At 44.8% G+C, this 27,401-nt stretch overlaps 2 protein-coding genes and 1 long non-coding RNA gene across 3 annotated transcripts; 1 reads left to right on the forward strand and 2 right to left on the reverse strand.

Moving 5' to 3' along the window:
* Positions 1-88: 88 nt before the first annotated feature.
* On the reverse strand, positions 89-6,540 carry LOC134312105 (angiopoietin-related protein 3-like). The gene is made up of 7 exons (XM_062993787.1): positions 5,863-6,540; positions 4,104-4,214; positions 2,710-2,809; positions 2,510-2,623; positions 2,327-2,422; positions 1,177-1,446; positions 89-1,094 (listed from the first exon to the last, which is right to left on the reverse strand). Exons 1-7 carry the CDS (start codon positions 6,370-6,372, stop codon positions 943-945), a joined length of 1,353 nt encoding a protein of 450 aa, XP_062849857.1. The 5' UTR covers positions 6,373-6,540; the 3' UTR covers positions 89-942.
* A 219-nt stretch (positions 6,541-6,759) lies between these two features.
* Positions 6,760-27,147, forward strand: LOC134312102 (KN motif and ankyrin repeat domain-containing protein 1-like). The gene is made up of 11 exons (XM_062993784.1): positions 6,760-6,909; positions 12,159-12,496; positions 16,536-16,611; positions 16,973-18,418; positions 19,339-19,408; positions 19,570-19,869; positions 19,962-20,043; positions 23,090-23,309; positions 23,555-23,697; positions 23,805-24,005; positions 25,414-27,147. The coding sequence occupies exons 3-11, from the start codon at positions 16,596-16,598 to the stop codon at positions 25,522-25,524; spliced, it is 2,589 nt and encodes an 862-aa protein (XP_062849854.1). The 5' UTR covers positions 6,760-6,909; positions 12,159-12,496; positions 16,536-16,595; the 3' UTR covers positions 25,525-27,147.
* Positions 7,798-11,927, reverse strand: LOC134312106 (uncharacterized). The gene is made up of 3 exons (XR_010011498.1): positions 11,906-11,927; positions 8,159-8,381; positions 7,798-8,065 (listed from the first exon to the last, which is right to left on the reverse strand). It is a non-coding gene; the product is annotated as an uncharacterized LOC134312106 (long non-coding RNA).
* Positions 27,148-27,401: the final 254 nt, after the last annotated feature.

Consider the following 27,401-nt stretch of genomic DNA (forward strand, 5'->3'; position numbering starts at 1 on the left):
CAGCAAAGGAGCAGACATGGTCCAAAGAAGATCATTTAAATATGTACAGCTTTTTACTTAAGTATTAAGACTCACAGTAAGCAGACCATTGATGTTTTAATCTGGGGTAGCATAATTTTTGCAGTATGCATGATCCAGGAAAATGAGAACTTTATTATTAAAACAGTTTAAACATAATATACGGCCGGTTCTGTAAAGTAAAATACACATTTATTCTCATTATCTGATCATCCAGAACAATCATATTGAACCCCAGGTACACTTATTATATTCAAATAAAAATATTAAGATCTGTTTTATGCCTTTTGGATTATGTCAATTACACATACAAATGTTTCTTTTTAAAATGTCACTCATGGGGTCTGTCTGAAAACCTGGTGACCCGTCCTTCTCCCTCCTACCTACCTGATCAGCTCCTCAGTAGAGAGGATTCTAATAAGACTTCAAATTTATAAGGCAGATTATTTAGACGCTCTACTTATACAGAGATTACGCCGATTACGTCACCGTAGTTTTATCTGACCAAGCTAACACAGTTAAGGCCTCTTAAACTGACGGGCTGAGGCGGCACAACTCGCTAGAACGCCAGATAACGTAATAATCGACACTTGTGCAGCTTTATACACATTAAACATCAACCAGAATTTATTTACATTTTAAAAGAACTCTGTTGGTTGCTCCGCATTATGTTCGTCCGCCATGTCTGTCAATTTGTTGTGAGAAGTCATGCCGCACTGAATGCTGGGATTGCCCTCAGCGCTGAGGAGGCGTCGGACGCTCCCTCGTCATTCAGTCAGATCATCACTCAGAATTAAGGCGCCTCAGTAGGAGCATTTTAAGGGATCTAAGAATTTAGACACGCCCTCTTCTCGGGAGTGTAGGATGACGTGAGATGCGTCTGTGTAGAGAGATCAGCAGGTTTTCGGACAGATTTATGAGCGACTACGTTTGCCGAGAGTGACGAATGGATATCTGTGTGGATTTTAAGTGCTGCCCTTTATTGTGCTTCCCATGGAGTCCTTTCCTGCGAGGTCGGCCTTGGACGCATTTACCATTCAAGTTGACATCACCACAAGCGCTGAACCACCAGCCTCCTGAAACAGAGACGCCACATTATGTTCCCGAAAAGGTGTTTTTATATGTTAAGTTAAAATACGCATCATATAGAGGCCACACCTGTATAATCGTGGGCGCAGGTTGGGTCGGTGGATCGATTCCCATCGTTGTTGTCCTTCGTGGAGAACCTCATTCCTGTTGGGATGTCCACTTCAGAGGTCAGATCTTCTGATTTCAGGTGGATTGTGTAGTTGGATTCGGCGCCCTCCAGAGTGTACTGGAACTCCATAGTTTGTTTCTCCTGCTTCCAGTCCTCCATCTGAAAGCGCAGTAGAGAGTCGCCCTGCCTGGCGATGGATAAGATCTTCTTCAGGCCGAGCCAGAACTCTCCTAGAATAGGATAGAACGTCTTTATTTATTATATATACAGATACACGCACACACTGACGCTGGGGTCAGAGCTCAGGGTCAGTCATTGCACGGCACCCCTGGAGCTGTGAGGGTTAAAGGGTTTGCTCAAGGGTCAAACAGGGGCTGCATGGCAGAGTTGGGATTCAAACTATTTAAGCTTTCAATTGATAGCCCGAAGCCGTACCCACTAGGCTACCGCTAAAATACAACTTCACCTGCAAAATACTGCAAAAACACGCTAAATTGTGCTGAACTGTGATTGGTTATCACCTTGTTGTTCCGCCCCTCATTTCCAGTATGGATTTATTATGGTATTTGTGGTTTTCTTTGGTTTTCTCTGCCTGCCGGCTGGGCTGAGCGGCCACATGAACAACGATTGGCCTGTTGTTCAGATAGGGGTGGGAATAAGCCGGATGGGGTCTCTCTCTCATAACTAATGCACTACAACCTCTGCTGGCTGATTGATGGCGCCTGCACAGAGACGGGGAAAAAAGTGCTGTCAGGGTGTGTCTCTCCGTACACAGTGCTGATCCGCACTGCACTCGTCAAAGTGTAGGTGACAAGATGCATACGGCTGCTGCCCACGTGTCGGAGGGGGCGTGGGTTAGCTTCGTTCTCCTCAATCAGAGCGGGGATCGGCATTGGTGGAGAGGAAGCATGACGCAGGGGAGGAAAAAAAATTATGGACAGAATATCGGTCAAACGCTGTAGAAAGCCGAGACCCAAAAACGTCAACACCAAGGAGAAAAACTAAAAAGCTCAGGTCTGCGTCAGGCTGCCTGCGTAGCTGCTGTTAAGTGAATTCTCATTGGTGTATTTTTAACTCGAGGAGCACCGACATTCCTAAACCGTCACTCACCGCTGAAGTCTCCGAATCCGTCCTCGTATTTTTGCCAGGACTGGTTGAAATCGACAGAGCCGTCCTGTCTGCGCTGAACCACGGTGAAGGCTCCCTCTGCAGTGAGAGGAGAGAGAGAATCTGCTTATTTCTACTCATGTCGAGAGATTTCAAAGCCGAACTCCTTTGTGTGCGTCTTCTTACCGTCTGTAAATTCACAGAGTACCAGGAACGGTTCGGACTGGTTCGGCTTAACGGAGTACAGGCCGCTGGTCTTCTCTCCAGTTCTGAAGATCTCACCACAGTCTCTTGGTAAATCTACAGCAGAAACATTACAGTGGTCGACACGGTCATAAAGGATCGTTCAGAAATACCTCAAGTAAGATCATCACTGCCGGTCTCACCACTCGAGAAGCTTCCGTCAGTGGAATAGTTGAGTAGATAATCTGACACGCTAGTGGTTTGGGATTTAGCAGCGGTGTCCTGAAGGCCGGCGGAGTTCAGCTGGATGTGGAATAACGACACAGCTTTATGTTCCTCACACTTCATGTTTTTATACACAAGCAGTTTGTGTTTCTAAGATTATGACTGGGGCGGCACGGTGGCTCGGTGAGTAGCACTGTCGCCTCACAGCAAGAAGGTCCTGGGTTAAATCCCCAAGTGGGGCGGTCCAGGTCCTTTCTATGCATGTTCTCCCCGTGTCTGTGTGGGTTTCCTCCGGGAGAATCCAAAAACATGCAGTCAGGTCTATTTGAGACACTGAATTACCCTATAGGTGAATGTGTGTGTGTGTTCGTCTGCCCTGCGATGGACTGGCGCCTGTCCAGGGTGTTACTGTGTGCCTTGCGCCCATTGAAAAGCTGGGATAGGCTTCAGACAGAGAGTGAGAGAGATTATGACTGACTTTATACACAGTGCGGCCAAAATTATGATTATTTGGACACCTGATCATGAGCTTGATGGACGTCTGATTCCAAAACCACTCACTCACTCTCTTAACCTCAGGGTCGTGGGGGGGTGCTGGAGCCTATCCCAGCTTTTCAATGGGTGCAAGGCACACAGTAACACCCTAGACGGGATGCCAGTCCATCGCAGGGCAGACACACACACATTCACCTATAGGGCAATTCAGTGTCTCCAGTTAACCTGCCTGCATGTTTTTGGACTGTGGGAGGAAACCGGAGCTCCCGGAGTAAACCCACGCAGACACAGGGCGAACCCAGGACCTTCTTGCTGTGAGGCGACAGTGCTACCCACCGAGCCACCGTGCCACCTGATTCCATGAACATGGCTGTGCCTTCCATTGAGGCAATAATAGCCTCCACTATTGTAAAAAGATTTTGTAGTTGTCTGTGGGAATTGGTGCCCATTTAGTCATTAAGTTGGACGAGAAGGCCTGGCTTGTACTGTAAATTCATGTCATTTCATGTCTATTAATCGCAAATGTGTTCTTTATAGACACCACTTTGTGCAGTTTCCCAAACTGTTGCCTCACACTGGAGGCATAAAACTTTTATATTTATAATTATTTCGAAATTTCATACGACTGAAAGCTTGGATTTTGGCAAAGACACCTGAACTTTGTCATTTTTTTTGGCCAAATAGTCCATATTTCTCACTGCGCCCCCAAAATATTTCACCCCACACATGCTTTTACATAAAAAGAAGAAACTGCTGATCCAAAGCAAGTGAACAAACATGACTGATTGAATGAACTCATGTCCAGGAGGTGCTTCACATCCAAACACGTGTCAGTACAAGAGAACCTCGGCTCTACTGACATCTACTACAACTTTACCTTCGTCTCCAAACCTTTGATCTTGTTTTTCTGGTAATTGAGGTGCTCACTTTGCTCCTTCACAGCCCTCAGCAGCTCTGAGATGCTCTTCTCTTGGGCTTGAATCACCTCCTGATTGGAAAGAATTCATAGCAATGACAAATATTGGTTTATTTCTGTGAATGTTAATGCACAACATCCACGCAGCCCGAGAGGAATCGCAGATTAACGTCTAGTTCACACTACACGATTTTTGCTCTAATTTTTGTTTGCCGACTGGTCGCCAGTAGATGTGGCAGCTTGGGGGCAAATCGGCGTTCGCTCTGAGATCGAAACTCGGCTCTCGATCGCTGTGTGTGAACCGTTCAACGACTCGCAGAACATATCTAACATGGTAAATATCTGGACCTGTCGGCGATTTTAAATCGTGTAGCGTGAAAGGTGTTGCGAGCAGGTTGTGATTGTTATGAACGCAAAATTCAGGGTGGAAACCCAGGGGTAGGAGTTGTAAATATGTGGAACAGGGACATCATATAGTTTATATCACAATACATCAGCACACACACAAGATTTACATTATTTGCTGGCTGTGTAGCCAAATCCACTCCGTCACCGGCGGGGGCAAAGGGACTTAAAACAGAATAACTATACTGCTCACATCCACAAAGTTGAATCAGTTCATCTGGACACAAGTTTGTTGTAGAGATACGTTTCGTCACTCAATCCGAATGACTTCTTCAGTGTGTCATTCAACTTTGTGGATTTGTGTACCTGGATTATTGAGCATGCATCAACAGATATACTGCTCACAAATGAGCTTTTTTTTCGCTGCAACGAGACGCTGCTTCCACCTGGAGGTGATATGAGACGATAAACACCCGTGTGTTGGAAATAAAAGCAGTGTTATATATATATATATATATATACAGTATATATTGGTCTAGTAACGTTAAGCAGGTTACACAGATTCCCAAAATCCCTTGCTGTGCACACTGTATATTTTGATTACATGTATTCTGATATTTCATTGTCCTTTAGTTGTTTTTATATTTTACTGTCGTGTTTTTACTTTCGTCATAGTCGCACTTTACCGCTAGCATGAGCCACTTGCTACTGTAGAGGGTGGGCTCACCTAGCCGCTGCGAGTGCTGCTCGTCCGGCGGGGATGCTACGGGTCTTTTGCTGTGTGTGGTGGTGGAGGTGTGGGAATAAAGGCACACGACGAGGTAGAGTCACTTTAACTGTTTAGTCAGGACTTCAGTGAGCGATACAACACTTTAGCGATACAACATGCCTAGCTCCAGCACCCGAACTTCAATGCTGGGGCCATACGGCGAGTCTCATATACAAAACTAACTCACTGCAGAACGTCCGAACGCACATGTATAAACCGGGTGCTGCATTCTGATTGGCTGAGCTGAATGTCACTCACATATCGCCGCTACAATATAATAATATAATAATAACGACCTGGCGAGTGCAGCCAGTGGGGGGGCAGTGCGGTGGGGGGTTGATGTTCATGTCGTTGAGGGCCCCCCCCACACCATGGAACCCAGTGCACCTGACCCCCCGGTAGTTACGCCCCTTTTTCATGGCTGTATCTTGTTGACAGAGCCGTGTCATTTGGAGGTGTGGACACCCTTTTACTTTCTGATTGGTGGAACAGTTGTGCACTAGAACCTCTTTCAGTTGGAATTAAAAATAAAAACCTCCCCACTAAATATCAGCTCCTTTGTTCACAGTAATTTTTAAAAGAAAAGCGATGGTTGGGTCGTTGTACCTTAAGTGTAGAGATTTCTGCGACCTGGTCCACGGTCAGAAGTCCTTGAGAAAGTCCACTTAACTTCTCCTCCAGCCCTCCAACTTGGTTACGGAGCTGAATTCTCTCTTTCATGATGTCCTCCACTTTGGAGTTGATCTCCAGCGACAGGCTCTTGATCTCCTCGTTATTGGCTTTGAGCACCACCGTGGTCTTCTTCAGTTCCTGCTCTTCCTCTTTGATCTCGCTGGCCAGCACAGAGAGCTGGTAGAAGGACTTGTCAAAGATGTTGATCTTTTGCAGGATGTCATTAATCTGGCTCTTCGTCTTCTGCACAAAGTCCCGTAAGTTCTTACCCAGCTGCAAAAGGCCGTTAGCAATGAGCCGGACGTCGTCCAGGGCCGCGAAAGCCGACCGACTCTCCGAAGGAGCCGGATTCATCTCCTCGCTCTCCTCTGCTGCCGGTAATGCACCGGTCAGCACCATGAGCGCCATCAGCAGAGCCAGCTTCATGGTCACTAGAAGCTTCATGGTATCTGGAGATGTTTCTGCCCTCTGCACAGTACAGAGGTGCCCAAAGGTTCTTTATATTTGTCCTGTCGTCTCTGGGTTGATGATTAAACAGGATGGACTGATGTACTTCCATGAATCCCAGAACCTCCAGTATCACCACGTTTAGGTTCTTTTAGAAAAGTGTTGGAGTTGATAAGTAAGTTTCTTTTTTTTTTTTTTTTTTTAAAGTTTTTCCTCTTGTTGTATTTTTTTCCACCTTTCTTTCATACTGATGTAACGAGGTAATTTCCCCAAGGGGATCAATAAAGTCTTATCTCTTTTTTATTTACCCTGAGCATTTTTGACCAGTTTGCCAGTCCCTGTTGATGAAAAGCACAATCATAACATGATGCTACCACCGCCATTTACTACAGCAGCCATGATCAGGTCAGACTCTTAACGGATAGACCTCACAAAGAGATGGATTCTTTATTCTCTGTGTATAATGTAAAACAGCTGATCTACAGATTCCTTACACGTGTTCACTGTGAACAGACGGAGGAAGTTAATCAGCTCGTGGGTGATACATTTACACACCATTTCTGCTGTTTTATTTATTATGTTTGTTCGTTTTTTGAATTTGTACTGTTGAATTGTTATAGTGTGTTATAGTCTGTCTATCTGTCTGTCTATCATCTATCTATCTGTCTATCTACCTGACTATGTATCTATCTATCTGTCTGTCTATCATCTATCTATCTATCTATCTATCTATCTACCTGACTATGTATCTATCTATCTGTCTGTCTGACTGTCTATCATCTATCTGTCTGTCTGTCTATCTATCTATCTGTCTGTCTGTCTGTCTATTTATCTATCTGTCTGTCTGTCAATCATCTATCTGTCTGTCTGTCTATTTATCTTTATGACTATGCATCTGTCTGTCTGTCTGTCTATAATCTATCTAGCTGTCTGTCTGTCTATTTATCTTTCTAACTATGTATGTATCTATCTGTCTGTCTGTTATCTATCTATCTGTCTGTTTATCTTTCTGACTCTATCTATCCATCTATCTATATCTATCTGTCTATCTATCTGTCTGTCTGTCTATCTAGGATATGAGCATGTTTTTCAAATTTTACAACATTTCACAGTTGAAAGGCTTTGGGTGTCACCGTAGCAGAACGAGAACGAGTGTAGCACAGCGACATGGTCATTGGTTCCACATGGAGACTTTGATGTTCTCCAAAAAAGTCCTTGGTAGCTATGTGCTGTCAATGTAGCAGTTTTTGGGTGGTGTTAATCCTGAATGAATCTTGTTGTTTTTACATCATTTACATTGTTTTGAGGATCTGGGAAAAGCCGTGATTATTATTTCATCAGAAATGTGCAGAATAAAACAATAAAAACAAATAAATAGTTTAAGGACTGAATATTTTTTACTAAACTGTTTATAAATGCAGGCGAATCCAAATAGCAGAAGATGTTAGGAAGCAGAGAAACGTGTTGCGTATCTGTGTAATGTTTATATTCTTTCTAGAACGATCAGACTCACGATCATCATTCAGAGCTTCAGATGAAATTTCCAGGAGAGATTTTCCCTCAGATGATGCAACAAACCATCTGATTTATTTTTTCCACTGGCAGCGAGGCGTCCAAAATTGTGGGGTAGCGAGTTCTCTACTGTACCGTGGTCACTCCGAGAGCTGAAACCTCTCCTCACGGCCGACTGCTGCTTTCATTTCAGGGTGAAAACAGAACCAGAATGTTTAGAATCATCGTGTATCTAAACTAATCCTGCATGTTTATAAAATCAGTTTTATACCAGTATCTGTGGTGCTTCGGATTTAGCAAACATCCTCTCACACCAAACCTTTGTGTAGTCTAGTAGTTGGTAGAGCTTTGGGCTGTCAGTCTGAAGATTGGTATAAATACGAGCTCTGCTATGCCGCCACTGTTGGGCCCCTGAGCAAGGCCCTTAACCCTGTCTGCTCCAGTGGTGCCGTACAATCTCTGACCCTGCGCTCTGACCCCAGCTTCCAAACAAGCTGGGATACACAGAAAAAGAATTTCATGTACTGTACACGTGTAGATATATGACAAATAAAGACGTTCTTCTGTAGACGATGACTACCTACACTAGGGACCGGACAGTCACCCACAGCCCCGGTTAAACGTTAACCCAGACTCGGATGAACCTTTGGGTGCACAGTAATCATTACCTCGTGCCTCAGAAAACTCAAATATTAGACCCTTATTTACACAACGGACCGAAAGTAATCGCCCCCTATCAGATTAAATGATTTTAGATCATTCAACAAAACATCATATTATTATTGATTGGGGAAGGGGGGGGGGGTGTCACATCTCACAACATTTTATTTATTTAATATAAAATAGAATTTATTCAATTTTGTCCTCTTATCAAACTACATTTCAATCACAACCAAGCTGCACTGTCCAGTCCATCTGTTAGTCTGTCTGATGGTTATTCTGATTGTTGAAGCTAAGAGGACAGGTATGATTACTCAGCAACCAGGGGTCATCAGGGTGAAAAAACATGCTGTTATCAGATATAGCAGCTTTTATAGGCAGGTAGGTAGGTTGGTAGGAATAGGTAGGTAGATGGAGGTAGGTAGGTAGAGAGAGGTAGGTAGGTAGATAGGTAGAGGGAAGTAGGTAGATAAATAGGTAGATACAGTGTATCACAAAAGTGAGTACACCCCTCACATTTCTGCAGATATTTAAGTATATCTTTTCATGGGACAACACTGACAAAATTACACTTTGACACAATGAAAAGTAGTCTGTGTGCAGCTTATATAACAGTGTAAATTTATTCTTCCCTCAAAATAACTCAATATACAGCCATTAATGTCTAAACCACCGGCAACAAAAGTGAGTACACCCCTAAGTGAAAGTTCCTGAAGTGTCAATATTTTGTGTGGCCACCATTATTTCCCAGAACTGCCTTAACTCTCCTGGGCATGGAGTTTACCAGAGCTTCACAGGTTGCCACTGGAATGCTTTTCCACTCCTCCATGACGACATCACGGAGCTGGCGGATATTCGAGACTTTGCGCTCCTCCACCTTCCGCTTGAGGATGCCCCAAAGATGTTCTATTGGGTTTAGGTCTGGAGACATGCTTGGCCAGTCCATCACCTTTACCCTCAGCCTCTTCAATAAAGCAGTGGTCGTCTTAGAGGTGTGTTTGGGGTCATTATCATGCTGGAACACTGCCCTGCGACCCAGTTTCCAGAGGGAGGGGATCATGCTCTGCTTCAGTATTTCACAGTACATATTGGAGTTCATGTGTCCCTCAATGAAATGTAACTCCCCAACACCTGCTGCACCCATGCAGCCCCAGACCATGGCATTCCCACCACCATGCTTGACTGTAGGCATGACACACTTATCTTTGTACTCCTCACCTGATTGCCGCCACACATGCTTGAGACCATCTGAACCAAACAAATTAATCTTGGTCTCATCAGACCATAGGACATGGTTCCAGTAATCCATGTCCTTTGTTGACATGTCTTCAGCAAACTGTTTGCGGGCTTTCTTGTGTAGAGACTTCAGAAGAGGCTTCCTTCTGGGGTGACAGCCATGCAGACCAATTTGATGTAGTGTGCGGCGTATGGTCTGAGCACTGACAGGCTGACCCCCCACCTTTTCAATCTCTGCAGCAATGCTGACAGCACTCCTGCACCTATCTTTCAAAGACAGCAGTTGGATGTGACGCTGAGCACGTGCACTCAGCTTCTTTGGACGACCAACGTGATGTCTGTTCTGAGTGGACCCTGCTCTTTTAAAACGCTGGATGATCTTGGCCACTGTGCTGCAGCTCAGTTTCAGGGTGTTGGCAATCTTCTTGTAGCATTGGCCATCTTCATGTAGCGCAACAATTCGTCTTTTAAGATCCTCAGAGAGTTCTTTGCCATGAGGTGCCATGTTGGAACTTTCAGTGACCAGTATGAGAGAGTGTGAGAGCTGTACTACTAAATTGAACACACCTGCTCCCTATGCACACCTGAGACCTAGTAACACTAACAAATCACATGACATTTTGGAGGGAAAATGACAAGCAGTGCTCAATTTGGACATTTAGGGGTGTAGTCTCTTAGGGGTGTACTCACTTTTGTTGCCGGTGGTTTAGACATTAATGGCTGTATATTGAGTTATTTTGAGGGAAGAATAAATTTACACTGTTATATAAGCTGCACACAGACTACTTTTCATTGTGTCAAAGTGTCATTTTGTCAGTGTTGTCCCATGAAAAGATATACTTAAATATCTGCAGAAATGTGAGGGGTGTACTCACTTTTGTGATACACTGTATATAGTAGGTAGGTAGAGAGAGATAGGTAGGCACAGGTAGGTAGGTAGAGGTAGGTAGGTAGGTAGTGGTAGGTAGATAAGTAGGTAGTTAGAGAGAGATAGGTAGGTAGATAAGTAGGTAGGCAGAGGTAGGTAGGTAGGTAGGTAGGTAGGTAGGTAGAGGTAGGTAGAGAGAGGTAGGTAGGTAGTGGTAGGTAGGTAGATAAGTAGGTAGGTAGATAAGTAGGTAGGTAGAGGTAGGTAGGTAGAGGTAGGTAGAGAGAGGTAAGTAGGTAGATAAATAGTAGGTAGGTAGGTAGGTAGATAAGTAGGTAGGTAGAGAGAGATAGATAGGCACAGGTAGGTAGGTAGGTAGGTAGGTAGGTAGGTAGGTAGGTAGGTAGGTAGGTAGAAGTAGGTAGAGGTAGGTAGGTAAGTAGAGAGAGGTAGGTAGGTAGTGGTAGGTAGGTAGATAAGTAGGTAGGTAGAGAGAGATAGGTAGATAAGTAGGTAGGCAGAGGTAGGTAGGTAAGTAGATAGGTAGGTAGAGAGAGATAGGTAGGTAGATAAGTAGGTAGGCAGAGGTAGGTAGGTAGAGAGAGGTAGGTAGGTAGTGGTAGGTAGGTAGGTAGGTAGATAAGTAGGTAGGTAGAGAGAGATAGGTAGGTAGATAAGTAGGTAGGCAGAGGTAGGTAGGTAGGTAGAGAGAGGTAGGTAGGTAGTGGTAGGTAGGTAGATAAGTAGGTAGGTAGAGAGAAATAGGTAGGTAGATAAGTAGGTAGATAGGTAGTAGGTAGGTAGGTAGAGAGAGGTAGGTAGGTAGTGGTAGGTAGGTAGGTAGATAAGTAGGTAGGTAGAGAGATATAGGTAGATAAGTAGGTAGATAGGTAGGTAGGTAGGTAGGTAGGTAGGTAGAGAGAGGTAGGTAGTGGTAGGTAGGTAGGTAGATAAGTAGGTAGGTAGAGAGAGATAGGTAGGTAGATAAGTAGGTAGATAGGTAGTAGTAGATAGGTAGTAGGTAGGTAGGTAGGTAGGTAGAGGTAAGTAGGTAGAGAGAGGTAGGTCAGTAGGTAAGTAGAGGTAGGTAGAGGTAGGTAGATAGGTAGTTAGATAGGTAGGTGTTAGGTAGGTTGAGTTTAATGAATAGTTTAAATGTTATTTAACCAACCAGAGTGTGTGTATTTATAAGCAATAATTGTACATGTGTTTTATTTTTTTAATTATGAACTTTACAGAATTTTCACACCAAACCTGTACTGGCTGTGTTGATTATCAGTAAGAAGGTCGGGGTCGGGGGTACGGATGGCACCTCTGCTTTGTCCCAATAGGCTTTAACAGTCTTATGTTCGCCCCTCTTTAAAGCCCTTTGGTATTTTTCGATTGGAGTAGCTGAGTCCATGTGTCATGTATTGAGTTACACGCTCTGTGTGTGTGTGTGTGTGTGTGTGTGTGTGTTACTTCTATACAATAACTTGCCTCCCCAGAAACGTTTTCTTTTTTTCAGACACATGGATCTTGTTTTGTTAAACCCTTTACATCCCTCCCGCTCCTGTTGGACGACCGGTCACGGTTTCTCTCCACCCGCGCGCTCTGATTGGACGAGAGCCTCAGACAGAGGAGTAACCGAGCGCCCACGTCTAAGCTCACGTTGCCTGCATAATAATACTGCTTATGTTTGTCAAGAATTTCTGCGTTTGTGCTGGAGCTTTTGCCTCCCACTTCGTCTGTTCAGTGTCTCTGATGGTGAGAGGGAAGAAATGCTGAACTGGGCAGAGATTTGCTCGGACTGGCGCTTTTCTTAAGGTGGAGCGGGGTGCTGATGCCAGACCTGTAGGAATAGAGGTACTGGAATATTTTTGGACTGTTTATTGTCTTTTTGCATGTTTTGTTTGTGCCCAAGTCTGGAGTTTTGGAGGTGATTCTGTGCTTCTGTGATGATGAAGGGGAGAACAGGACCAGACAGACGTAAACAACCTGCACTGTCATTTAATCCTGCAGAGTTTGAAGTGAATGAGTTACAGATTTACACCAGAGTTTCGTAACCGCTGTGCATGAGCTCGTGTTGCTTTTGGCGAAGAGTTGCATGATCTGCATGTTCCGAATTCTGTGCAAAAAGTAAAGAAAAATAAAGATGACAAACAGCAGCACTAATGTAAAGTAAAAGGATTAAAAAAGTAAAACATTTGCACGTTTCTAGAGATGTGAAAAACAGATGAATGACAAAAGTGCAGACTGAGCAGAACTGCAGAACGGAAAACAAACTCTCACCAGTTAAGCTGCCATCTCAGTGTCAGCTCCAGGAAGAAAGCAGGGCCTTCCACACCCTTTTTAAATGACTGGAGGGTCAGAAAGGGAAACGCGAGTTTTGGCCTCTGTCCTCATCCCGATCTCCAAATAGACGAGACGGGACGAGGTTCTGTGCCGAGGAAACCACACCACTAATGAGGCAGAACAGGAAGAATGAAACTGGGTCTGTATTGTGTGTGAGTGAAAGTGCAGCACCAGCTTTTACAGACGGTTTCTTTAACCTAAAGTAAGGGAAAAAAAACCTTAAGTCTAAATATGTGATGCATTTTAAAGAACAATAAGGGGAACTTTTCACATTCTGCCAGATTATGCAATATAATATATTATAAAGTCATTTTAAAGCCTCACTACACAGCAGTACTGGACCAGTTTGACTGGACATCTTTATTTTAATGTTTTTTTTTCTACTTATTTCTGCATTTTCTCCCAATTTTAGCGTGTAGTCAATCTGTCTTCCTCTGCTGGGGGATCCATTATTGCATTCGAGGAGGGTATATTGCTGCTCACGCCTCCTCCAACCCGTGCGCAGTCCCTAGCGGACCCCTTCTTCGTAGGCGCCTCTATCTGCAAACCAGGGGGTTCACACAGTGTTTGAAGACCCCACCCACTGGTCATCCCACCCAGCAGACACGGTGGTCAATTATTGTCTGCCCTCTAGATTGTGCCCGCTAGATGGCGCCCAGCCGAGATTCGAACTAAGGTGTTCAGAATCCTGGTGCTGGTGTGCTAGCGGAATATCCCGCTGCGCCACCTGGGCTCTTTTGTTTTTCATCATTTCAACCAGTTTGTTGTTCCTATAAGTCATTTTTCTTCCCAATGTAGGTTTCTCTCTCTCCTGTCAATCCTTTTCTAATCAATCCTGAGCAGTTTGCGAGTCCCTGCTGCAAAAGAGAGAGAGAGAGAGAGAGAGAGAGAGAGAGAGAGAGAGAGAGAGAGAGAGAGAGAGAGGGAGATCCTTTATTTGTCATATATACATATACAGGTGTACAGTAAAATGAAATTCTTTCTTCACATATCCCAGCTTGTTTTGGAAGCTGGGGTCAGAGCGCAGGGTCAGCCATCGTACGGCGCCCCTGGAGGAGACAGGGTTAAGGGTCTTGCTCAAGGACCCGACAGTGGCTGCATAGCAAAGCCTGGATTTGAACCGCCAATCTTCCGGTTGATAGCCCAAAGCTCCACCCACTAGACTACCACTGTCCTTGTAACATGGTTTTACCACCAGCACATTTTACAGTGGAGATGTTGTTACATGACTGGACGAAGCTGGACAGAGTCTCATCACTGCTGCTCATGTGTTTGTATTCCTTTATTCAGGAGCCTTGATGATCTACATGGACCAAATTCAAAAATATAAACATGAAAGGATATATTCCGCTAGCACACCAGCGCCGAGATTCTGAACTCCTCGGTTTAAAACGGCGCTGCCACCGGTCGTCTGGGCACAATCTGGCGGGCATAATTGGCAGTGCCTGCAGCAGATACTAGTTGGTCTAATGAATGCAGGGGCGAGAAGAGGAGGGCTGTGCACTTGTCGGAAGAGGCGTGGGCAGCGACATGCTCTCCTCGGATGCAATCGGGTATCCCTCAGCAGCAGAAGACAAATTGACCGCTCTAGACTGTGCAGACAGACTTGCTTATTCTATCAGTAGAACGTTTTTATTGCATGTCGTCCACTGACTTTAGCAATTCAGAGTTTAGTACAAATTAAACTCTTGACCAAATTTCATTTTAGTTTGTTGGTATTGTTTAGAGAAGCAACCTGACCTAGGCTGTGGGGCTGTGCTTTCATATTCACTCCGCCTTTTTTATAATAGACTGAACTGAGCTCAGAGTTATTTTCAGTGCCTTTTAGACGTGAATGTATCTCCTCTTGAAATTCCTGATTTAATGTGGATGTTGAATTTATTTTGATTTATTTTGTAATCAGTGATCTCACGATGAGAAGGAACACAACCTTCTTAACAACAAGTTCAAGATCAACAGTAAACTCAGAACAGAACCAGAGGGGGTTTAATACTTCCTATAAAAACTGGATTAGCTGGGAAAAGATGAAGCATTTCTGATGCTGTGAGAAGGTTTAGGAAACTATGGATCAGTCAGTACCAGACGTTCCTTGTAAACACGTGTGGCTACATTTCTCTGAATCGTTGTGGCCGAATCCAGTTAAACTCGACAAACCCATCCTGGCAGCCGCAGTCGAACCCGAGCTGAAGTCCTCTCCGCCGTTTTCCCATCTCAAGTTTCCACAGCTCGCCGCTCGTTCTCCAGTCGCTCCTGAACCGTCCGTCCCTCCCACGGGCCGCCGTGCTGTTTATAAATTGTTTTTGAAAGCGGTAGGAGTTCTCGAATTGTCACAGGTTCAAACCCAATTTGTGGGCAGAGGAAGAATGCAGTGGAAAGTTGCAGCGTCTTTGTTGGGAGCAGGGATTTCTGGGAGAATTTACTGCAAACGTTTGCTGAAAGGAAGAAATAATTAATCCTGAGAGGAGGAAGAAACGGTTTCATGTGTTTTAACTGAGGCGGGTAACGTCTTCCAGAGCTCTTCTTTGAGTTTTAGCTTCTCTATTTGATTTATAACAGATGAACGATGGCTGCAAACTTACAGCATGAACCTTAAACAAGCTGCTGATGAGTAGATCTAATCCACCTGCTGAAAGAAAGGATCAGACTCAAGGAAACCTGAGCTTTTCTCTTGGTCTTATCTTGGTCCTGGGGGTATGGGTCTTGGTCTGGCCTTGGTCTGGCCTTGGTCTGTGTGAGATATGGGTCTTGGTCTTTGGGCTTTCTTGGTCTTGTCGTGGTCCTGGGGGTATGGGTCTTGGTCTGGCCTTGGTCTAGGTTTGTGAGATACGTGTCTTGGTCTTTGGGGTTTCTTGGCCACGGTTTGGGAGATATGGGTCTTGGTCTTTGGTGTTTCTTGGTCTTGTCTTGGTTCTGGGGGTATGGGTCTTGGTCTGGCCTTGGTCTAGGTTTGTGAGATATGGGTCTTGGTCTTTGGGGTTTCTTGGCCAAGGTTTGGGAGATATGGGTCTTGGTCTTTGAGGTTTCTTGGTCTTGTCTTGGTCCTCGGGGTATTGGTCTTGGTGTAGATTTGTGAGATATGGGTCTTGGTCTTTGAGGTTTCTTGGTCTTGTCTTGGTCCTCGGGGTATGGGTCTTTGTCTGGCCTTGGTGTAGAATTGGGAGATAGGTTTGGTCTTTGGGGTTTCTTGGTCTTGTCTTGGTCCTGGGGGTATTGGTCTTGGTCTGGCCTTGGTATAGGTTTCTGAGATATAGGTGTTGGTCTTTGGGGTTTCTTGGTCTTGTCTTGGTCATGGGGGTATGGGTCTTAGTCTGGCCTTGGTTTGAGAGATATGGGAGCTTTTCTTACTTAACGTAGATAATGGGAGCACAACAGTCCAGCAAACTAACCAGTTTAGGGTTTTTTTTACCATTGCCATTGGTGGGTTTTGTGAAACGGACATGGTCGGGCTGTGGCTGAAAGATTTTAGCCAGAAATGGTCCTTTAATACAAATATTTACACCACATTTTGGAATCAAACAGTCTAACAGTTTATTTTTACTTTTATTCACAGGGAAAGCGAGAATATTTGTTTCACCAAGCTGAATAAACTGAGAACTGAGGCCTGTGAACAATGGACGCACACAAAGGTATCGACTCAAAAGTCCTTCAGATGATCCATACGGTCTGTAACATTAATTAGTAAATGAAACAATAACATTTGTATAACTATTATTAACTGTTTTCTGAAATCTACTTTCAGCACAGTCTTAAGGGGGCGGTCAAACTAGCCCTATTTATATGGACATAATTAAGTCATTAGCTTTAGTCACCAATAATTACATATGAAAATTAGGAGGAATTTTCTCCACTGTCATATAAAACATTTAATCTGCTGTATGAACTTCTTATCTGAGGAGGGTCTTAAAAGAACTGAACATTTAAAAGTGTTTTTGAGTTCAGGGGGACTAAAGTCGTGTTTTCTTAACTATTTTGCTCCTGTTTTGTCAGTAAACGGCGTATCTCCGAAAGAAAATGGAAGTCATCGAGGGCCGCCGTCATATTCTGTTGAAACGCCGTACGGGTTCCATTTGGACCTGGATTTCCTAAAGTATGTGGAGGATATCGAAAAGGGCAACACCATCAGACGGGTGCAGATTCAGCGTAGACCACACAGAAGGAGCAGTGGCAACCTGTTACGCAACCTCAGCCTACCGGGGTACGGCTGCAGGTCCTTTCAGTGGAACTCCTCCAGCACCTTCTGTCCCGGGTCTCGACTTGCAGACTCGCGTGGGTTTGATTCCAGCGATTATACCAGGAGACCTGAGCCCACCAACAACTCCATCGCTGCTCAGTTGGAGGCCACTATCCAAGCGTTTGATGAGCAGCCCTTGGGGCATCACGTTAGACCGAATTTACTGAGAGCCACTAGTTTACCCCTGACAGTGTTACTGAGGAAATATTCAGAGTCCACCGAGGATCCGACCAGCCCCAACGGTTCGAGAGACTACCTCACTCAGGAAAATGGCTCCTCTGAGGACGTCTTTCACAGCCCAGGAAGGAAGTCGTCAGGGGTGAACGGGACCTTCCAGCAGCTTACTGCAGCTCTCAGGCGAGTGGGAGAGCTTGAGGAGGAGATCGGGATCATTCCAGAACTCAAAGCTCAGATATGCATCCTGCAGGAGGAGCGAGAGAGGCTCCTGTACACAGTCCAGTCCCGGATGGACAGCACCTCACCACTGGCCTTTTCAAGTAATCCAGATGCATCAACACGGTTTTCAAACAAAGCAAACGAAGACTGGATGAATCAGGAGTTTGACAGACTGGAGAAGAATGTCCAGGCTTCTTCTGAGCAAGTTCATGCAATCGTAATGCCTTCGACCACAGAAGGAGCTCTCACAGGGTCAGGTGGTGGTAATCAAGCAATGATGATGGTCCAAGATAAAAGAGATTCTTCAGACCAGGAAGACAGAACCACGTCCCAAGCTGTCGAGTCTCTTAAGAAGAAGATTGCAGGGCTGGAGCAGAAGCTTAATAAAGCTGAGTCTGATCTGGAGAAGACGAGGGATGAGTTGAAGGAGCAGGAACAGCAGAGTTGCATGAAAGATAGACGAATAAACGAGCTGACCAAAATCCGGGCTAAATCAGAGAAAACAGTCGAACATTTAGTCCATGTAAGGGATTTAGAATCATCACCCGACAACAATTCAGGGCAAACGTCTCCTCCACCAGATCATTTGAAGAGTTCTGAAGGATCTCACACAGACGTTGTGAACCATGTGCACAAAGTAAAAGAGCTTGTAGACGAACAATGGAAATGTCTCTGTGGAAATGAGGAAGCGGGACGGTCTTCTGAACACTTGCCTCCGCGTGTCCATTCTATCCAAAAGCAGCTGGTCACTTTGGTCGACCTCCTTTCGCTCTATGTGACCCCAGTAGGAGATGTTCCACCATCAGGTACATTTAATAACTGGTATACATACACTGATCAGCCATAACATTAAAACCACCTCCTTGTTTCTATACTCACTGTCCATTTTATCAGCTCCACTTACCATATAGAAGCACTTTAAAGCTCCACAATTACTGACTGTAGTCCATCTGTTTCTCTGCATGCTTTGTTAGCTCCTTTCACCCTGTTCTTCAATGGTCAGGACCCCCACAGGACCACCACAGAGCAGGTATTATTTAGGTGGTGGATCATTCTCAGCACTGCAGTGACACTGACATGGTGGTGGTGTGTTAGTGTGTGTTGTGCTGGTATGAGTGGATCAGACACAGCAGCGCTGCTGGAGTTTTTAAACACCTCACTGTCCCTGCTGGACTGAGAATAGTCCACCAACCAAAAATTTCCAGCCAACAGCGCCCCGTGGGCAGCGTCCTGTGACCACTGATGAAGGTCTAGAAGATGAGCGACTCAAACAGCAGCAATAGATGAGCGATCGTCTCTGACTTTACATCTACAAGGTGGACCGACTAGGTAGGAGCGTCTAATAGAGTGGACGGTGAGTGGACACGGTATTTAAAAACTCCAGCAGCGCTGCTGTGTCTGATCCACTCACACCAGCACAACACTCACTAACACACCACCACCATGTCAGTGTCACTGCAGTGCTGAGAATGATCCACCACCTAAATAATACCTGCTCTGTGGGGGTCCTGTAAGGATCATGTAGAGAAACAGATGGACTACAGTCAGTAATTGTAGAACTACAAAGTGCTTCTATATGGTAAGTGGAGCTGATAAAATGGACAGTGAGTGTAGAAACAAGGAGGTGGTTTTAATGTTATGGCTGATCAGTGTATACTATAAGCATTGTCTAACCTATATGTGTTTTAATTATATTTTTAAATATCTACACTGTTGCTGCTTTAAGCTCAGACGTCCATAATGGAGGACCAAACATCCACATGGGAAAGTCTCTCACAGGACGAAACACGGGACCAGTAAGTACTGGGAATCCTCCACACTGATGTTTTGGTTTGTATGGGTTTATTATGCAAATGAGCACATTTACATGATTGAGACTTAATTTGCATAATGAAGTCACATTTTAACCAAAACTTCAATGGAGCATCAGTGACGTTTGCTTCTGGTTTGTATTCAGCGTATCTGGTGAAGGAAAGTCTGCCGTCAGATCAGAGGAACGTGCCAAGGAGAAGATCGACCCAAAGGTTTCCCCGAGCAGGACAGTGAGCACCAGCGAGTCGACCCAAAAAGAAGAAGCCTCTCCAGACACCAGCCTTGATATCAGAGCCTCAGGAGTGACCGTAACCGACGAGCCTATGGAGAAACATCTAGGTGAAGCCGATTCTCTGGATTATCAGGCAGTACCAGCAGAAGCTGAGCAGGATAGAATTTATTCAGAAGCTCAGCCAGAGGAACCATCAGCAGATCCAGAGAGAAGGTGAGATCAGATAAATCATGAGCATGTTCTCAGAAATGACCTGACATCACTCTGTCTGACGCACGTCTGTCCTACCAATCCATGTTTTCCAGACAGATAAACGCTGACTTCATGAAGGCGTGTCACTTCCTGCAGGAACACATGGATGAAGTGTCGGAGCCGAACGATGAAATGGTAATTCACATCTACACGAATATACTTAATTTCTCTGTACGACTGGCGACCTCTGCAGGTTGCTTGACACCACACGTGGAGGTCTGCAGGCTAGCACACGCCCCCTACGATATGTGTGTGTGTGGAACTGCAGGTCATATCTTTACACCCGCCAGCACATACAGGAAACCACGCTGCTCTTAGTCTTCTTAAGTTGTTGTTGTCAGCACCTCGAGTATCTGTTGAGTATCTGTTGAGTACCCAGTCTTCTGGGTGGCACCAAAGACTCATGACTCAACGGAGGTATGCGAGCACATACAAATCTCATTCCTCCTCTTTACTTCCAATTTAGTCATTTCCAGTTCCTTACTCAGCTAACCGTTCAGCTTCTGAGGCAGCTTCACTGATTGTGTCGGTGATCAGATAAGATTTCTTTATTGTCACTGTACAAGTACGAGGGATCTTCAAAAAGTCTCCTCACTTTTATATTTTGGTTATAAGCAGTGAGGGTGGAGGAGTAATCGGTCGTGTCTGAGAGACGCTTATAGTCCGGATTTAGCTCCATCTGATTTCCACCTTTTTGGACGCTAAAAGAAGCTTTAAGGGGAAGAAGATTTTCATGTGATGATGTGAAAGCAGCGGCGCATCAGTGGCTACGAGCTCAACCACTGCAGCATTAAAAAGTTGGTACGATGCTGGGAAAAATGCATCAGAAGGTGACGGTGTAGAAAAGTGATGGAATTTGTGTTTAAAAAACTTTTTGAAGAACCCTCGTACTGTGAGATGTTGTTTGAAGCCTGTAGATGCCTAAATAAAGTAAATTATTTTAAAAGTAAAACAAGCTTCACTTAAACACTTATGCTTAATTAGAGTAGTTACAGTGTATCACAAAAGTGAGTACACCCCTCACATTTCTGCAGATATTTAAGTATATCTTTTCATGGGACAACACTGACAAAATGACACTTTGACACAATGAAAAGTAGTCTGTGTGCAGCTTATATAACAGTGTAAATTTATTCTTCCCTCAAAATAACTCAATATACAGCCATTAATGTCTAAACCACTGGCAACAAAAGTGAGTACACCCCTAAGAGACTACACCCCTAAATGTCCAAATTGAGCACTGCTTGTCATTTTCCCTCCAAAATGTCATGTGATTTGTTAGTGTTACTAGGTCTCAGGTGTGCATAGGGAGCAGGTGTGTTCAATTTAGTAGTACAGCTCTCACACTCTCTCATACTGGTCACTGAAAGTTCCAACATGGCACCTCATGGCAAAGAACTCTCTGAGGATCTTAAAAGACGAATTGTTGCGCTACATGAAGATGGCCAAGGCTACAAGAAGATTGCCAACACCCTGAAACTGAGCTGCAGCACAGTGGCCAAGATCATGCAGCGTTTTAAAAGAGCAGGGTCCACTCAGAACAGACCTCGCGTTGGTCGTCCAAAGAAGCTGAGTGCACGTGCTCAGCGTCACATCCAACTGCTGTCTTTGAAAGATAGGTGCAGGAGTGCTGTCAGCATTGCTGCAGAGATTGAAAAGGTGGGGGGTCAGCCTGTCAGTGCTCAGACCATACGCCGCACACTACATCAAATTGGTCTGCATGGCTGTCACCACAGAAGGAAGCCTCTTCTGAGTCTCTACACAAGAAAGCCCGCAAACAGTTTGCTGAAGACATGTCAACAAAGGACATGGATTACTGAAACCATGTCCTATGGTCTGATGAGACCAAGATTAATTTGTTTGGTTCAGATGGTCTCAAGCATGTGTGGCGGCAATCAGGTGAGGAGTACAAAGATAAGTGTGTCATGCCTACAGTCAAGCATGGTGGTGGGAATGCCATGGTCTGGGGCTGCATGAGTGCAGCAGGTGTTGGGGAGTTACATTTCATTGAGGGACACATGAACTCCAATATGTACTGTGAAATACTGAAGCAGAGCATGATCCCCTCCCTCCGGAAACTGGGTCGCAGGGCAGTGTTCCAGCATGATAATGACCCCAAACACACCTCTAAGACGACCACTGCTTTATTGAAGAGGCTGAGGGTAAAGGTGATGGACTGGCCAAGCATGTCTCCAGACCTAAACCCAATAGAACATCTTTGGGGCATCCTCAAGCGGAAGTCTCGAATATCCGCCAGCTTCGTGATGTCGTCATGGAGGAGTGGAAAAGCATTCCAGTGGCAACCTGTGAAGCTCTGGTAAACTCCATGCCCAGGAGAGTTAAGGCAGTTCTGGGAAATAATGGTGGCCACACAAAATATTGACACTTCAGGAACTTTCACTAAGGGGTGTACTCACTTTTGTTGCCGGTGGTTTAGACATTAATGGCTGTATATTGAGTTATTTTGAGGGAAGAATAAATTTACACTGTTATATAAGCTGCACACAGACTACTTTTCATTGTGTTAAAGTGTCATTTTGTCAGTGTTGTCCCATGAAAAGATATACTTAAATATCTGCAGAAATGTGAGGGGTGTACTCACTTTTGTGATACACTGTATATAAACAAGCACTAAAAGACACTGAAGTTACAAAATCTAGCAAAATAATAAACTAAAAAATACAAATAAAGTGTCCATTAGAATAATAAAGTGTCTGGTGCCAGGAGCAGTGTAGAGAAATTGTACAGAACAGTTATTTAACAGTTATATACTGCACTAAGTGTGTGTGTACAGTCAAAGTTAGACATAATTGCACTCTTGGAGGTCAGATATAATATAAATATAATACACAAAGGCAGTGGAATTTATTGTATATAGCAAAGCTATAAGTGATGTGTACATCTGGTGCCACTAATGAAATCTGTACAATTATGAATCAGTTACTGTTAAAGCATGGACGATCCAACCATGGGTTGTTTGCTAGCACGCGAGGAATGAGTAGCTGAGTAGAAGAGATCAGATCTCTGAAGATCAAGTCATAATCCTTAAATTTAATCAAAGCCCAGTTTTGAAATCCTCATACTGACAGCTGCTGAAATCCTGAGCTTCACCTTACTGATGGCAGCCAGTCTGATCTTCATCATGGTTACTGTGTGTGTGTGTGTGTGTGTGTGTGTGTAGCGCCAGGCCCTGACGGTGGCGTTCCAGCACTGGTTCAGCGTGGCCGCGGAGGAGGACTCGAGCGCAGACACGGTCGCTCTGTATCTTAATGACGTAGCCGTGAAAACACCCGCGGTTCTTCAGTTCCTGGTCAACATGGTGGATGATAATGGAAACACGGCTCTGCATTACAGCGTCTCCCACTCCAACTTCCACATCGTCAAGCTACTCCTGGATACCGGTAAGTGACAGGACGAGACCGGCAAGACTCGCTTCATCAGAGGTGCTTAGGAGAGGGGCCTGTAACAAACTGGGAAATATGGGATGCTCATGGCTTTCCAGAACAGCAGGAGACTCAGAAGCTGATGCTGCCAACAGGAAATGGTTCATTTCAAGGATTGTGTAACTAATAGCTGAGAATTTAACATTGTGTATATTTGTTTTCAGTAAATGTAATGAATAAAAATGGCTTTGGGTTGTGTACAGGTGTGTGTAACGTAGACCTGAAGAATAAGAGTGGATACACAGCCGTCATGTTGGTGTCTCTTCTACCTGTGGACACGGCGGTGGACGTGGAGGTGATGCAGCGACTGATGGAGCTCAGTGACGTTAATGCACGTGCAGGTCTGGTGAGTGTAAACCCTGAAACTTAAGAGTGAACACCGATCTGGGTTATCAATCGAGCCATTCAATCTGTATAACTAACTGTTTATATCATTGTACCGTGTTCCTCTAGGTGGGTCAGACGGCCCTCCACCTGGCAGTGAGGCACGGCCGAGCGTCCACCGTGCGACTCCTGCTGGCACACGGAGCGAACATCAACGCTCAGGATCAAGCGGGTACCACGGCGCTGATCATCGCCTGCGATCGCGGTCACACTGACATTATCCAAATCCTGCTGGAGGATCCTGATTGTGATATTAACCTCACAGATAAGGTCAGTTATCCACAACGTAAACACAAATCTGTGTGGAAAACGTTGATTTTTTATTTATTTTGTTTCTCCATCCATGTGCAAAACATCAAGAGCTGGAAATTGTAGAAAAAAAAGAACAAAACTGAAACAAAAACTGCTGGTTGATCGAAGCAATAAACACTGCACTGTACTGGTGCAACCAAAATCTGCACTTTTCTACCAACACTTTACAGAAAAATCACACAGATGTCGTCCAGTCAGTGGATAGTGTGGCTGCATTTGCGACCTCTGCTGGCTGTTAGTGGTTTGGGGTCTGAGCCGCACATAAAGAATAAATAATAATGTTTATAAGGGTTTATAAGGGTGTTATTGTCCCCAATCACCCCCAGGTGGAAGCAGTGTCTTGTTGCAGTGAGAAAAAAGCTCATTTGTGAGTAGTATAGTTATTCTATTTTAAATCCCCCCGCCCCTGCAGGTCCGTGAAATTATATCTTATAAGGAACCGGTCCGTGAAATTATATCTTATATGGAACCGGCCCGTGAAATTATATCTTATATGGAACCGGCCCGTGAAATTATATTTACATTTACATTTTCAGCATTTAGCAGACACTTTTATCCAAAGCGACTTACACAATGAGCTGAACACGATGAGCAATTGAGGGTTAAGGGCCTTGCAGACCCAACAGTGGCAACTTGGTGGTGGCGGGGCTTGAACCGGCAACCTTCTGCTTACTAGTCCAGTACCTTAACCACTGAGCTATCACTGGCCATATATCTTATATGGAACCGGCCCGTGGTGCAAAAAAAGTTGAGGTCTGCTGCTGTAAAGCATCATCTTATTTAGAAATCAATTAAAAAGCCTGAGTAATAAGCTTTACAAATAAGGTCCTTTTTATGTAATTTTTTATGTAATTTAAGTCCAAACAATGGGTCACAGACAAAAATAATAATAATTAAATAAACAAATTTTAACAGGCACGTAAAATATCAACTTGTACACGAACACCCCCTTGTGGAGGCTTTACCAGATCACCTCTCACCAGTGTCATTAATGAAGTACAGTATATTTCATGTTCTGTTTTGTTAACATGAATTTAATGTTTTGATAAATTCGATGTGTTTTGATGTGTTGCCTGGGTCGCACATTTTGAAAAACCCTGGTCTAAAGGGTTTGAATCCAGGCACTGCCAAGTTGCCACTGTTGGACCCTTGAGCAAGACCCTCAGCCCCCTTGGCTCCGGGTGCGCTGTATAATGACTGACCCTGCTTTCTAATCCAGGCTTCCAAAAAAGTTGGGAAATACAAAGGAATCAGTTTCATCGTACTGCACCCCCGTATGAGTGTTCCTCAAAATCTTCCACTTCTAGTCTGAATTCTTCCCAGCACAGTACCAGTGTTATATGATCTGTGTTGTATTTATTTACAGGGGGGACGCAGCGCTCTGTCACTGGCCACACAGGCGTCCCACACGGAGATCGCCGACCTGCTCAGAGCCCGCACCAACACCAAAGCACAAGATAAATGCAAGATGTCGTGAACACGTCCACGATTCTTCTTTAACTGTGTCGTGTTTTACTCTGATATTCAACACGACACGAAGTCTGTACATCAACAACAGCAACATATTTACATTTCATTCTTCTCTTTTATACTGTTAATGTCTTTATATAAAGAAAAACATTCACAAATAATGTTTCTGAACAGGCTTAGGAAGCTGCTTCGTTTACCGGACCCAACATTCTTGTGCACGTCCTTTTGTAACCTCTGCCTGTCAGACGATGCCCACGCAGGCCGTGCAGGGTCTCAGGCTAGCATGCACAATTTTTCTGAGCACGTACGGACCACGGTACTCCAGCGCTATTCTTGCGACACATATTCCACCGCCTTGACCTCCCCATCCGGTCTCCGCGTCTCTCAGAGATGTCCAGTAGTGCCTGTTGAGTGTGAAAGCATATTTTGCTCATGTACTCAGAATTATTGTAGGTCTAAAGTCAAGCCACTTTTTTTTTAATCTGTTGCACATGCGGGCGTGGTGGCTTCAGGCGGGCACCAAGTTCATGTTTTTTTGTGCTAGCCAGTTCATTTTATACTTCATTCAACTTCCTAGCCAGCAGGCAGTTCTAGCTTCTAGTGCCAATCTTTCTGTGTATTTAGGTGTTGCATTAAATGAAGCTAAGGGTGAGTTTGTTAGTTCTGCTACTAGGTGACGGTGAGTGTCTCAGTGTGTGCGGCCTCAGCTTTTGGACGACTTAAAGGAAGGGTCTTCCAAAACAAAGACCTAAGAAAGGAAACAAAGGTGCTGGTGTATAAGGCAGCTATCCTGCCCGCTCTCCTGTGTGGATCGGAAACCTGGACAGTGTACAGGAGGCATCTCAAGCAACTGGAGACGTTCCATCAAAGATGTCTCCGAAACATTTTGAAGATCAAGTGGGACGACTACAGGACGAATATAAGTGTCCTTGAGGAGGCTGGATCCACCAGCATCGAAGCCTCAGATGAACAGGACACGAATGGACGACAGCAGGCTGCCTAAACAAATACTCTTCGGGCAGCTAAAGGATGGGAAAGGATCTCCTCAAGTCGACACTCAAGGGTTACAACATCGAGGTCGGCGGGTGGGAAACGCTTGTGCAGGAGAGGGCCACGTGGAGGTCTCTCGTTAAGGATGGGACGGAACGGTTCGAGCAAGACCGCAGGCAGCGAGTGGAGGACAAATGAGGAAGGAAAGCACGAGCAGCCACCGTACCTTGATCCGCTCTTCCAGCGGGACTGAGCTGCCCACACTGTGGCAAAGTCTCAGAACCCATTGACAGATCGTCCAGTGAAGAACAAAAGAACGAGGGATAGCCAGAGAGAGAGAGAGAGGTTAATAATCTGGACACTTCACAGCCCTGATCAGCAGTTGAATGTTTATGTGGATGTCACTTGCAGTAACATATTTCTACCAGAGGGGTCACCAAATCCCCAGTTATGTGATGCAGCCTTCATTCATCGTCTGATACAACAGGAAAGTAGGTTACTCTCGAGGGCCAAATTAACCAGGGGCCACAATGGTCACGACATCAGCTTCCGAGCATCCTGTACAATGCTCAGTATAATAACCTGTATAAAATAATGTTTACAATAAGAGAAATAATAAAGCAGCTCATTTATCACTACATATCACACAAGCTTGGGCTGTTTCAGTTCACACTTACATTTAGTCCTGTTGCTCGGATGCGTGTGCTTGTGTTCAGTGAGGTTAGGGATGAGGATGAGAACAGAACAAGTCTCAGGCAGGCCTTCAGGACGACACTTCAAGATTCATCCAAAAACAAAACGTTATACAAATGAAACACATTCAGGTCTGTAAAGCAGTTGTCCAAAACCACCGGGCCGTGGATCAGGACCGGTCAAAGGGTCATTTATTACCGG

Source organism: Trichomycterus rosablanca, chromosome 4, assembly GCF_030014385.1.
Source record: "Trichomycterus rosablanca isolate fTriRos1 chromosome 4, fTriRos1.hap1, whole genome shotgun sequence".
Classification (NCBI taxonomy): Eukaryota; Metazoa; Chordata; class Actinopteri; order Siluriformes; family Trichomycteridae; genus Trichomycterus; species Trichomycterus rosablanca.